This window comes from Varroa destructor, unplaced genomic scaffold (assembly GCF_002443255.2).
Source record: "Varroa destructor unplaced genomic scaffold, Vdes_3.0 BEIS01000006.1, whole genome shotgun sequence".
Taxonomy (NCBI): Eukaryota; Metazoa; Arthropoda; class Arachnida; order Mesostigmata; family Varroidae; genus Varroa; species Varroa destructor.
The window spans coordinates 27,802,291-27,816,425 of NW_019211459.1; the positions used below are offsets into that span (position 1 = coordinate 27,802,291).

Below are 14,135 nucleotides of genomic sequence, written 5' to 3' on the forward strand. Positions count from 1 at the left end.
TAAAACTTCGAACATTTATTGTATTTATTCAATATAAACATCGTTTACCCAATCACAGCTTTAATCTGGGTCCTAAACCGCTCACTGATTCGTTTTAAATGCAAAGGCCCTTTCAATAGCACAAGTAGAGAATAGGCGCCATATCTGCTCATCCCAGAACATGCTTGTATTCTTAAGCAGCCAATTCTGCACTTATTGTCTTATATAAGCGGATATGCCATCTTAATAGCAGACGTATAATCTTCCTTCAGTCGCTTCAACCGTCTACTTTGAGTGACCCAAGAAGTGGGGGCTCGTCCAGCGTACAGAGATTCGGTAATAGCGAGATCATCACCTCGCCCAGATTTCGAAGACGAATTTCGAAGAATGAACTTGTTGTAAAAAGAACTGGCTTTCGCGTGGTACCACAAATAGTAGATGGAATCTGAGTCGTGAGCATGGCATCAGCGATCCAGATGTCTGTTTTAAAACGTTGTTACATTTCAGCGATTGTTCGTACTAGCGAATAAAATAGTCCGGATCGCAGAGGATTATTTTGCGAATGGTTCATCTAGAAAACTGAACAGGATAAAGGGGAAAGATTGTTTCGAGTGATAGTGCTGCTGCATTCAAACGCGCAAATGGCGCACTTAATCGGTATAATTGCACATGCAACTGTAAATCTATACATTATGCAGGAAGCCCACGTAAATTTATCAGAAGTAACAGCATGGTGTAGCATTTCAAGCAAACAATTATTGGACCATCCCTTATATAAATCATAGTCATGTTGAATTTACAAAACCATTTTAAGGTATTAAAAATTGTATGAATAAACAATGAACGGTATGATATCTATCACCACTTTCCTCATATTTGGAGAATTTATATGCACTGTCAGCTTCGTGGTTCCCAAGACTGGCCTTGAGGAGGTAAGAGCTCAAAGCGACAACGTAAGTCTTCGAAAAGTAGTGGCAAGTCGGTTAAGAAATACCGCAATGTACAGTCTAATTCCTAATTCCTAGGTAACTTCCAGCCCAGCAAGCCGGCGATAAACTCATACCTATGGCTTTAGGTCGTCCTTTTTTTATGAATCACTAACAGCATAACGTCTCTTCACTGCACTGGGAGTGTACCAATACGGAAATATTGTACGGGAACACGGTACCAGAACGATGCCGAATTTGCAGACCCTATCTGTGTCGGCGGCTTTCTTGTTGCGTAAGTTCCCAACACTTTGCATTAGTTTCTGCACCGTTAAGTCTTCTTAAAGAATGTCGCGTTTCATTAAAAGGTCCCCCCTCGGCACCGCGCGAGATATTGTATTCCCTGACACAAACATCTCCGAAAAGTAATTTAAGACGGCCGGGGAGCTGATATGGGTAAGTCGCCCAACTGCTAGCATGTGTGAGCTACTTGAATGGTTAACAATCTGCATCGGCGATGAATCGGCGATCGGGTTCCCAGCCATTCGAGGCTTTGTTGCGTTTGTGATGCATAGGCTTTTCGACAGATCGTTTTAAAAACGGAACCTAAGAAGTATAAGTTAATCTATACCTTAGCCATAAGTTGGAAGGTTGTCTGGGTTTTTTAAGCAAAACTGCAAGCTTACCGTTGACCTGCACAGGTAAAACATGGACAGCGAGATTTAATGCCATTGGTAGTTTGGCACGAACACTTGCGCCTCATGGTGAATGGGTCCAATCCCAAAATTACGTTTGTTGCAAATACATCGATAACCGAATTTTGAGCATGTGCTAGGAAAGGCGATGTCAAAGTGGCATTGAGCACCTAGCAACCAGATTTTTAGGGCTGTAGTGAAGCTGAGCTTGAGGCAAACGTTGAATTTGCCGGCAGTGACCAGAGGAGATGCAGAATAAGAGGACAACATCTTCAGTAGGCACTTCTGGGGATACCTTAAATATAAAACATAGGATACAAAACCAATAAGACTGAAAGATCTAAAAGTTTCAATTGAGCAAAAATGCGCTACAACGCCAAATGGAACGTCTGCTGATGTTTGTCGATGAATAGGTTACCTCTACCGCTGATAGTGTATTGACCAAAACGCCAATCATTTTGAGCAACTACAGTGGGAGGAACAGCAATACATATAACGCAGATTATATATATTGCCGATTTATATACCAAGTGTATGTAAATAAATACTGAAATTGTTAGCTTGAGTAAAAAGTCCTCGTTGTTTTCTAGTTGTTTAAACTGTAACCTTGAAACAAAAGAACACATCTTAGTCAGAGTAGTGTATTTCTGTATGCTCTACAACGTTCACTCAGCTTCCTGGATCATCAGAACAGCGTGCGGTATAGCGCTTTCATGCAGCAATATAACTTTGTTGTTTGTTATTCCAAAGCTTTTTTTTCTATCAATTTCGTAGCTCAGGCAGACTAGCCGCCTTACGTTTTGCACGTTGCTAGTTCTTTCTTGAGATTTAAGTAGCTTACAGTATAACGGCCCCTTCTCGTTCCCTGATATGCAGAAATGCAGTTTCTAAGCATGAGTATGTTTTCGTGGCGTCGAACGGAAACGATTCAAGTATGCCGATTGGCGTTTAAGAGTGCTGTAAAAAATCAATCTTTCGTCGTCATCTTTGGATGCAAATTTTCTTTTCTGTCATGTAAGCGACATCAGGTATTTTTTTAGGTTCTATTGAGTTCATATAAGTGTATTTTCCTTCTATTTCAACCTTTCCTAGTGCGTGTAAACGACTGACAACGATCATTTGAGTCACTCGTAGCTATGCAGAAAGGTCTCGGATCCATTTCTGCTGTTCTGGCAATTCGTTCTCGCCCTCTTCTTCTCCGGAGTGTGGCTTGTCAGCCATTAATATATACGGTTTTGAAGTGTTTGGAGCACCATTAGGGAGTGGCAACGCTTATCGCAAGTTAGTCTTCAAATTCTTCAAATTTTTTTTTATTTTGGTAGCATGGAAATAGTGAAAAAGACGATGTCGGATATGCATGTGTAAGCTCCACGTATCAAATCTTCGTAGCACTTCTAGCCACAACAGAAATAAAAGCAACAAGGTGCACGCGTAACAGTTAAAAGAACACCTCTAGCTATCTGTTGGCTCCGACGGGAACCTTCAACTCGTATTTAAAATAATGATTCAAGCTGCTAAGTATACATTGTTTTGAGACTTTGAGTGAGAGGGGGAAATATATGTATGCCTTTACACTATATGTTTGCCTCTGATATGTTTCTTCATCCGACCGCAAATGTTATGTAAAGTATGATCCATTGACTTTTAGCCTTACCTCTATATGCCATTTGAAAGTACTTTTTTTTTTTATAAGCCTATTGTAATTCCATTGTGTGACAAACGGATTTCTATCTCGAATTTAGGGTTCAATGACTGGAAACGTTTCTGGTGGAGAAAGCAGTTTTGACACTAGATCTATGTCGTTTTTTACGAACGTGAAAAAGGTGCCGAGATAGTCCTGGCTTTTTGTGCCATTTAAAGGGCGGATTCCCAACCTTAAAGGACTTCTCAAAGTCGGCCTCAACAGAGATCGCTAATGGCATTTCGAAACTGGAGGACAAATCGGCCGTTTAACACAGATGGAAACCGCCTAAAAAAACCTGAGGGAAATGGACTGGCTTTGATGAAGAATGAACTGGCCTAAATATGAATTGCAATTATATGACTATCAATAGGCATCGTGAATCTAGGAAATCTACTCCAAAAATAGGAGCTTGGTTACACCATAAATTAAGCTAAGGGCACAGAAAAACAAAGATTCTTATTGCCTCTTAACATCTCGACCGGCATCGCGTTAGAGGCAATCACAGTGACAGATTTTTAGATAGAAATATCATTAGTAACAAGGAACAATACAAAGCAAAGTAAGGAATAAGTAGCCCCAGAACATACGTGTAAGGCTAGAGTAAGTCGAAATTTTTATTCTAAAATTCCATAATTGACGTTTGTTGAGACTGAACAAGTTTTACACACTGGAAAATGCTTAAAAGGGTTGGTCGAAATGTATCTATATATGGCCTAATATCGTTAAACGAAACTACCTAACAGAGAGAATCTGATAGACAAAGCCAGACCATAAATAGTAAAAGGCCATTAAAGCTGTCCTGCAAGAGTTTCACTTGCGGATTCTTTATATCCGATATAATCTCCAGACATCACGTCAACAGATTACCTCCTTTCCAGAAGTTTTTAAAAAAATTATAGCAATACTTCCAAACAAAAATGTATGACATATCTGGGGCGCACTATGACGCCATAAGACTCATATTTTATGGCTTTTTCCAAGCTTTTTTCTGTTACGTGAACGCCTTTAGATACTAAACTGGCACTAACGCAACTACGTAGCTTTTTCTGAACAACAGATATGGTTAATAAAGGATTAGATCAAGACCGTTGCGCTTGCCAAATAAAACACTTTCGGGCTTCTGAATGTTGGGGGATTACATTGATGATAAATAAACATTACCTCTCACAGTGCTCAGTCATAATCAACATGTCTTGGACATTTAACCTTTTGAATGGTTTTAAGCCAAGGGTAGTTTTGTTATAATTAAGATCGATTTAAGTAGTAGTTTCAGTAGAGTACTGAGAGTATTGAGACCTGTCATGAAAAAGAAGCTGCGAATCAGCTATAAAAAAGCTGCCTATGGGTTGGCGTAGGGTAGAAAAAAAGTCTTCTTTTCTTGGTTCTTTTTCCGTAGGCTCTATCAACTCAAATATCTACATGGACATATCAACTGCATAAGAACAGTAACATCAAAAATATGTGGCGGAATTAAGGTAAAGGGTGCCTTCGTCATCGCAACGAAACTTATTGCAAAGTAAAGCTATACATAACAATTACATCCTGAGAGGGAATAATTAATCAAGCAAATATATATGATACAGCATTAGCTAGAATAGCTTATACATCGTTCTTATCGTATAGATTATGACTATGATTTCCTATATAATCTATAACATATACTATACGCTCAACTGATCTTAAATGTCTGTTAAATTGTTGTTTTAATAATAATAAACATTTAGGATTCTTCCATACCTAAATTATTCTTAAAAATATTATCAATGGCTATATCCTTTCAAAAAGAAGTATGTAATTTAGGTGCTTATTTTATCTACCCTAATAAAATGGCATCTAAATATATAAACATCATGTTTACTATCGTCCAAGCAATAGGTATTCAATGCGAATGCTACTTAAACGCAAATTTATTTTTGCTATTCAACTATTGCACAGTATTTCTACCTAAATAAAACTTAACGTTTTTCTATATCTCAGCGTGTTTACACATTGATTTAATTTTTGTATATATATGTTGTGCTAATACATCATAACTTTGTTAAGAGCCTGAAATTTTCAATCTACATTGTTAATATTGATTGACTATCAATTCACGCGTAAAGCACTGATGCAACTTTTACTTTATTAAAGCCGCAACTATAATTTTCTGCTAAACCAATGCAATATACATAGAAAATTAATCCACTAATCACTATAAAAGAACTATTGCGTTAGGCCGGGTTAAAAAACTAACCTCTGGCCTTCACTTCTCGTCCTGTTTTTATGCCGCTACCAAAAGTGCAATGCGACGATCCGGCATTTTCTTTACTGTCATACCGCTCCCTACATAGAAACCCCCTAGCAAATTACCCTGTTCTTATGGCCTACCTCAAATAAAAATTTGGCGTACTATTTCTAAGACTTTGTGGATGTACTGGTGGAACTGGTTCTACCTGAACTAAGTTACTAAGGCGTTTCACTTTGGCATCTAGTGGTATAAGCGCTGAACACTCCGTTCAACCGATTAGCTTGAATAGGCTGTCCCGGTTTTACTTTCCAGTGAAGCCGGACCTTTGTACAGCGCAGAGACTCCTGAAATAAACGATATAATAATGACTTCACGAAAGAAGAATACATTAGTATTTTCATCATGCGGATCAATGTGAAATCTAATGGTAATCAGATTAATTTAAAAAGAAAACCGTTCAAGAGAACCTGAGATTTTACCACAAGTTGAAGGATTTATACATCTGCTTCCCCTGTCCTGTTTATTTGAAGTTCTCTACATGCACTTAGATCATTCTGGTTATCTGCTGGCGGTTTTCGTCAGTGATTGTTTTGGTTTTAATTGCGACCTGATGTAAAATAGTTATGGCAGGACCCGTCCGTACCATTTGGGGCCCAGGAGTTTCCAGAGTATTACTAGCAAGATCGCTTCTCCAGACCCCTCTATTGAATGTCCAATCAGATCTGCAAAGAAGCTGTACTTCAAATGTAAGAAAAGAGAATCGCTTTAATATACTTTATAGAATTGGCATTGGATACTTGTTTTTACGCTGGTTGGAGCAACCTCTGAGTCAAGTTTTGGCATAAAACTATAAGAAAGTATCATTTTAAAACCGCATACACTTTCTTTCTCTTTTGGCAGTTTTCATAGTTCATCTAACATAACCTTCAGTATGCCTTTTTTTAACCAAACTCTAATATACGGAGTATTACAATTTCAGATATGACGAACTTTAACCGTAAAAATTCTGTATCTCGTTAGCATAAGAGTCTGATTCAAAGATGACAGGTAGCTACCTGTTATTAATCAGCTTTTCTTTGTAAGGTTTGTTAGTAACACCTCCAGATGACCAGCCTGTCAGTCCATGGCCTGACATCAACAATGAAACAAAATCTCGTCGCAGATGTGATCTGTTGGATTTTACTGAATGGACGCTTTGCAGGCTTTTCCGGGCATCTGCAAAATATCCACCATTTGATATGGAAACTTTCAAATTATGCTCAAAAAGTAGATTGTTTCTTATATCTGCAACGGCACGTGTTACTATTACCGCATATATACGGAAAAGGGCTTCTGAACTTCGGACTTTTTTATTAGTCGTTTTTAAGACAGTATTTAAGTACAAACAGGTACTGCAAAAGCATTTCGCATGGTCATATTTATCCAGCACAGCCATTATTTACTGCAATTACATCTTAAATTTAATACCTAAATCACTCATTAGTCACTTTCAAAATATCCCTTCTTTAATCCGTAAATAGAAAGCGTGCGTCAACCGATATTTATTAAAACACTTAATAAGCACAGAAGATGTACAAAGGTGCAGTGGGTAACAAAAATCTTATTAACCGTTGGAACTTATTTCGACGACCCAAGTGGAATTTTATATACAAAATCTAAGCTTCTTCTCAAAATCTTTCATTTTCCCTTCCTCGAATCTCTCAAAAGTCGCATAAAAAACTATTAACTATATAGAACGTCGTTAAGCGCATTCAATAAAATAACAGCTAAGGGCACTTTTACTCTTGACAAAATAAATAACTATCATTAACCATAACAGCTTATGTTCGCGCCGCGGAGTCAGGGTCGGCATGGGCGACACGTTGGACAGTTGATTAAGCGTATAAAACGAATTTTACCTGAAGTAAAATTTACTTTTTCAAAAGAAATAGGTTGCTGGAAAAGAGAAAATATATACAAGCGATATCCCTATTATTGTAGATCTTGTTGTGTTAGTAAAATCCTCCAGAAGCCAAGCTTTGCCGCATCGCCTGGATATGGAAATCCTACGTGGGCAAGTACACAAAATCGTTCAATAACTTATATCATCAACATAGGAGAGTATATGCGCCATCTCATCAAGATTCTACAGTCGTCTGTCTGACCCGCTACCCCTAGAAAGCATCGATAGTTTTTGTTGCTTCGCTCCAAAAGCTCAGGACACTTTTAGACACCTAACAAGAGTGCTTACTCTCCAGCCGCAGCGTCCAATACAATCTGCCAAAGAACATACGCCACACAAAACACGAAATACTTGATAATTTCGGAGAATCGGCAAATAGCGGTCCCAGGCCGGCAGTTATACAAACAGTTAACACGTCATAGCTTGACCGTATGTTTGACAAGCTGCATTAATAAATTACTGCGTTTGTGTGTTCGCGATGAGTGATACGGCTCCTCGAATGGTATCATTGTTTTCTGCAGTTAGTAAGCCTATGAAGAGGTTCCCGTACCGGAGGTCCTGCAGGTCCTCGAAAGCCTGTATAACCACAGAACAACGAGCCTGGACGAAAGCCGTAATGAATTCCTCAAGAGCGACCTCGTTCTGGCCCTTGGCTAGACTGCGCGCTCTGTTAAGGTCACATTAATCATCCCACCTAGAGATCTAGTTCTGCCTATCTTAACGTACATGGGCTGACCACGAAGCGTACTCGACCTGCTGATTACGATCCTAGCTGAGAATAAAATGAGCATAAACGATAAACTGGGTGAGCTGTCTATCTTCTTATGAAAAACAGGCTTGGCTCAAGATCTGAATCAACATCTAAACCTTTTTTTGTTCTCAGTCTTACCGTGTCTTACAGTGGAAAACCTTCCCTACAGTATAAAAAGCTTAAGAAACTTAATTGAAATTACGCTTTACTCTTATGGTTTGATAATATACAGCCCTAGCACATTTTATGTTTAGCACGCCTTGATCAGATCTTTGACGGCAATAACAAATTCGAACTAACAGTCAATTTGGGATCGTGGCTGGTAATACACTATCTCTTGCAAGATATTTCTGCTTGCACATCAACAGATTCTTGTAACTCAACTCTTGTAAAAGAGTTCCACCTCGCATATCAACAAAAGATGTAGAAAACAGAAAAAAAGCGTTGACCGCATCATGTGCAATCGAAGTCCAAAATCGCCTCTCTCCTACTACAATGCTTTGCTTACTTAAACTAAATCTGGCCCAGGCACCATCTTACGGGTTAAATATAATTTGAAAGCACTTTACTAATAAGAATTCTGCATTACTCTATTAAGACCTTCTTTTTGAAACGTGCTATAACCTTTCATCGCATGATCAGGAAATGTCTATTTCAACTATTGCCGACACCGTACTACTGATCGAAGACAGGATTTCCCTGTGAACTCCCGGCAAGCGAGGTTTTATTCGAGTGCCTCGACAGAATGGAACAGTTTGTAAAAATAAGTGGCGCATTTCACAACATGGAGCGATGAGAAATAATGGCTTGAAGCAGCTGGAGCGAATGAAGTACCACGTTGAAGCCCGTTTCGCGATACACCGCTTCCACCACGAATTATGCACGGGCGGCCTTTTTCACAACCCTAACGGAAAGAAACTGTAATAAACATTACCACCTTAACTTTACCATCACACTCTTGAATTTATTATAGAAATCCTGCATATATTTAAACAAATATCTCCACTTGAGATACTCTCGAGGGGAAATACCAAGGAACTCAAAAGGTCCCTTATCTGCTTTTGCCACCCCTAATACAATGAATCTTTTGAAAAGCCGCCTTGTCGAAGACTATGAATAAATCTACAATTTCTACTATTTCTTTTTTTAAATATTTGTTTCTAATAGATTTTTCGTATTAATAGGAATATGATACTAGCGCTAGCAGTGAGTGATAGTCAAATCGTACCTGTACTTACGACAATTTCAGCGAATGTCATCATTGCTACTACTGTTCGTTATCCCCATCATGGTCACCGCATCGGTAACGTCGCTTTGCTGCTGCGTTGCTATCAGGTTGTCGTTGGTAGCTAGAATACATTTAACGACTTTATGTCACTAAATAATATGCAGCAAACTAATCAAATTAAAGGCCCCAAAAATTACACTATTACAAAGAGCCGTCGAGAGGGAACATGAGGGTAACCGACAGGTGCTAGATTATAGGTAAATACCTTTTTTAAGGTTTAAATTATTTCATATGACTTTACTACCTCAGCGTAAAGTCACTAGGTAAGGCGTAGTTTTTTTACACAATGGCGATAGGTTCTGGTAGACGGACGCCGAGCTCCGTCCTTCGAGCGGGCACCTGCTGAACAAAAAACCGGGGTCCTCTCATCTGCAGGCAGCATCAGCGTACCTTTCGCCACAGGCGGGATTTCGTTTGCGCAAACGAAGAAAATGTCGAGCCGCACAATCATTTAATAAAATGATCCGAATACGAGATTGATCTAGAAATGTATATACATCTATATAATGTAAGATAGATTTACAATAAGCTCAGATCTTAAATTAATATGTTTTATGTGACAAAATCACTTTTTTTGGTTTCATTTGATTTGCTGTTCGCCGAAACAGAAAACTGCAGAAGCAAACTACGATATCCAAGATATTTAAAAGAGGAGTACCTTAGAGTGGTGTTCTAACTATGAATTCAAAATCATTCAGGTATTTACTAATCTTCCAAAAAATCGCGCATTTGACCCCAAGAATATAGCCCGCTCTGATAGACGTTTCAAGTTTGACGGACACCCTCTTAAAACACATTGGAAGAAGGATGGTTGTTTGAGAAGCCAAAACTCGGCATCAACGTCCTTGTCGTAGAGGTAGATCCAATCAACTTAGAGGGATTCGCTCTGGAGGCAGAGCCTATTTCTTCAACTAACTCCATAATTACAGCACATCGCTCGTGCAAATGTCCCAAACGGCCTTCCCACGTTTTTGAAGTTTGAAAAAGGTTAAACAGAAAATATACTGAAGGTGATGCTTTTTTTTTTTTTTCGGTAGAAACGCTAATCTTAGATGTTAAGTAAGAGAAAGAATTAAGAGTAATTCGGAGAATATAATTTCAAAGCAACTAAAATAAGAAACGATAATAATATTTAAAAAACAGTAATAATAATGAGGACAATAAAGCAAAGCTCTTAGTAATGAAGCAGTATCCACTATCAATCTGATGTTACGATTTTACGAGCCGTTTTTTTTCTAAAATTCGACTTATGTTTGACTAGCGTAAAAGAATATAAAATTAAGATAATAATACCTAGCTATGTCACCTCGAGGTGAGCCTCGAAGACACATTTGCTTTAGCTTCTGTTCAACGGCAAACATTGGATCAGTTCTTTCTGTGAATAAAACATCCAATTAAAAAATACATATTTTAATTACTTTCTTGCGTAAATTTATTCGTGACCGGTTGTCTATTAATAATTAGTTGAAATAAATCGTTTTACGTGACATGAGCTTTATACGGCGAAAGGGTACAATTTGTTTTCAGAAAACACTGCGAACCACGATACAAGGGTTTTCTTACAACGAAATTGATGACAATGCATGTTTTTAGGTGTTTACTGAATGTAAACAGATGGTATATATAAGGTCATCTTAATGAAGACCTGCGGAAAAGAATCTGTCATCTTATCAGGTCAGTGGTTTATCAATTTTTTAAAAAGCGACATATAAAGACTGTGTGGCGGTGGAGAAGTATCAAGAAAAAGTGAAGCAATAAACTATTGTGGGGGCATTCAATAGATGGAAAGTTGTGAAGGTATGGCAATATTTCAAACGAAAGAAAAAACAAGGATGATGACCTGATCGTAACAAATGCAGCTGCCTTGACATAAAATGGAAACCCTTTAGTTCTAAGACAAAACGGTGCTTCATGCTTATATATATATATATATATATATAATAGAGCAATACGAAACTCAAACAACAAATGTTTCAACAACCTGTACGCGTAGTTACAAAATTAAATCATATGGCGCTAACCATTTTTAATATTTGTAGACCGCGTCATCACGGCTGAGTCGTCCGATATAGTTTCCGAATTGTAGTTCTGCGACTTCTCCCTGGCCTGCAAAGAAGTCATTCATGTTTGAAATTGCGACGGCGGCCTGCACCAGAATCTAAAGTCACAAGTACTGTCAAGTTACTGTTCCACAAAAAATTAGCTAGAGGTTTTAAGCATACGTGCGTCGTATGCTGTAAGTCCTAAAGCAGCTACCGACTTTACACTTGAAACCTTTATTTAAACATGCAGACTGCAAACACCCAACAGTCAGTATGATTCTTCAGGGATTCCAGGGTTGCTGTAAGAACAACATTTGCTGGGTACACCTGACATTTATATTTTGAGCCTATGGCTGGGTCATATGAGTGGCGTAGCGTCCAGTAGTAGGCGAGACTGAATCCTGCTCCGTATCGAGTACGGCACAATCCTATTAAAGGTCTCGTATAGAAATACACATTTAGCTTACTTCATAATTTCAGATGTTTTTTTAATACAGCCGAAAAAGTTACATTTCGGCATTACAATTCGGCATATAGTAATTTGAGACAAAAGTAATTCCTATACTGCAAGCATGAAAGAAAATACAATTCTATACATTTATATGCATTCTGTTATAGTATGACAACTTGAAGAAGCAGCGGCGACACCTAAAATTCAAGTTTAAAAATGAGTAATCTGCAAGAGGTCGAAGTGAAAAAACTATGTGATGATTACTTCTTTGATTCGTTGCTAATAATATACTACTCAGACTGATATTTGGATCATTCTATTCAACCGATTTTCTAAACTTTGTTGGATTATTTTGAACAGAAAAACCTTTTTTGGTAATGATGGCCGTCACGGTATGGCAGTTAACCATAGTACCAATACCAGTTTTCAGTATAGTAAGTGTTGTAGATATTCAGTACAAACTAAAATTTAAACACATGCTTGGTACGTCAAATATATATATGCCAATCTGTGAAGATAATCCAATATTACTATTTGCTTTTCGCTATTTATTACGTAGGTAAACGTGTTCAGCGAAAAGTATTGGTTGAACGCACGATCATCAAAAGACTCCTGTGACTGACGGGTAAATTCTCGATCTCAAAAAACAACTGGCAAACCTGTGACTTGCAGTCAGTCGTCTTTAAGTTTGAAAGCCTTTTTTGCTCAAGCCATTAAACATTACTTTGTACGGGTTTCGCTAAACCTAGTTGGGTTTTCTGTAGAAGGCCTATGAAGCGGCATTAATTCAAGTTGGCATTTTACATTGTACAAGTCAAAGCGCAAATGTAAAAAAAAAAACTTGCCGTTGAGAGCGATGAAAGCTTATTGTCCACCTAATTTAATTACAATATAGTTTATGATAACTAGATAGCAATTATCGTGCATTCACAACCTGTTTATAAAATCGGCGGCTCGAACTTTATCACAATGTGCATAAGCCCTCATTAATCTTCTATAAAGGGGTGATGTAGTGAAAGCCTCTTTCTGACGGTAGTCATCACTGACCACTGACGCTTTTCTGTGATTACTACTAACTAATGCACATTGACGAGCGCTTTATTACTGTCACACTCTCAGGAACGATCGATTGATATAACAGCTTTCAGCAGCTGAAAATCTTGTATGCAGCTGCTACCGTGCGGTACACTCAGACCGCTTAAATATTATTAACAACAATCACAGGTAGGTGCACTTCTCTCGCGCATTCATCATAATGTTGTTATTGTTTACTTTGCCCTTAGTGGGAAAGTCTTTCGCTTTGTTTATTGACAGGTGAAGAGCGGCTGCAAAGGTTAGTAACGTGTGGAGTAGCAAAATGAAACCAATAAGGCTTCCGAATAAATTGCGCCAGTTGGTCGACGGTTATTTCGTTAATTGACACAAAATTAAGCTAGATTTTAAAGGATCTAGAAATACGTACCAACCACCGTATTAGGAAGCGTACGAATTGGTAAAAAGGGGCTACCTAAAAAAAGGGACTGTTAAACGATACGGTATAACCAAACCAGGTCCCGGGTAAATTACAACGAGTGGCGAGGGCTACGATATGAGAACAAAGCTGGTTGCGATTGTTGCTGTAAGTCGCTGCTGTGTTGAATAGCAGTGTTCTATTGGTGATAAAATCGGCGGGGTAAACTTGGCGCAAATGTCAGTTGCGACAGCAGCAGAAGCTGCGATCTACGAGTGCAGAAGTGTTTCATCTGTTTGATGTTTAATGTCTTCTCTGTGGCCGTCAACGTCATCGTTTTATTGATTTTTTTTTATTGTAATTATTGTCATTGTGACTTACAACTCTTTTGACAAATATGTGTGCTGTGTTATACGCATTTTATTAGTGTTCGGTTGTAAACATGTGAACGTAATTTGTTGCTGGAGAGCTACGTTATGTTTTAGACGTGGCTACCTGTTAAATAGATGAACCAACCCAAAATCCATTTTTGTATCAGGAAGAGGTTTAGTCGGAACCAAAATCACGATAAACAACTGGTTGGTGATGTTTGATAGGCGACCCGTTTCCTCACTGTGGATCAGTGACGACCCCGTCGCCAAATTTATCAGTGGATTAAATTGAAATCGTGTGCATCAGACTTTGAAAGTACTGCAACGAA

At 38.3% G+C, this 14,135-nt stretch overlaps 1 protein-coding gene across 18 annotated transcripts in view; it reads right to left on the minus strand.

Moving 5' to 3' along the window:
- LOC111252856 (uncharacterized) overlaps positions 1–14,135 on the minus strand; it is a 23,884-nt gene continuing 9,749 nt past the window's right edge. For 2 of the 18 annotated variants that reach the window (XR_015329568.1, XR_015329567.1), the window contains one exon: positions 11,514–11,598. Coding sequence is in view for 11 of the 18 variants with exons in the window: in XM_086991940.1 (XP_086848066.1) it covers positions 5,813–5,855; positions 6,155–6,244; positions 6,567–6,726; positions 9,433–9,466 (327 nt within the window). In the remaining 7 variants the exon portion in view is untranslated. Of the gene's footprint in view, positions 1,896–5,167; positions 5,856–6,154; positions 6,250–6,566; positions 6,727–9,432; positions 9,554–9,736; positions 9,974–10,785; positions 10,868–11,513; positions 11,599–12,830; positions 13,415–13,447; positions 13,557–14,135 lie in introns of those variants that run through there. The other 16 variants (XR_015329573.1, XR_015329571.1, XR_015329572.1 and 13 more) reach the window with 16 other exon arrangements.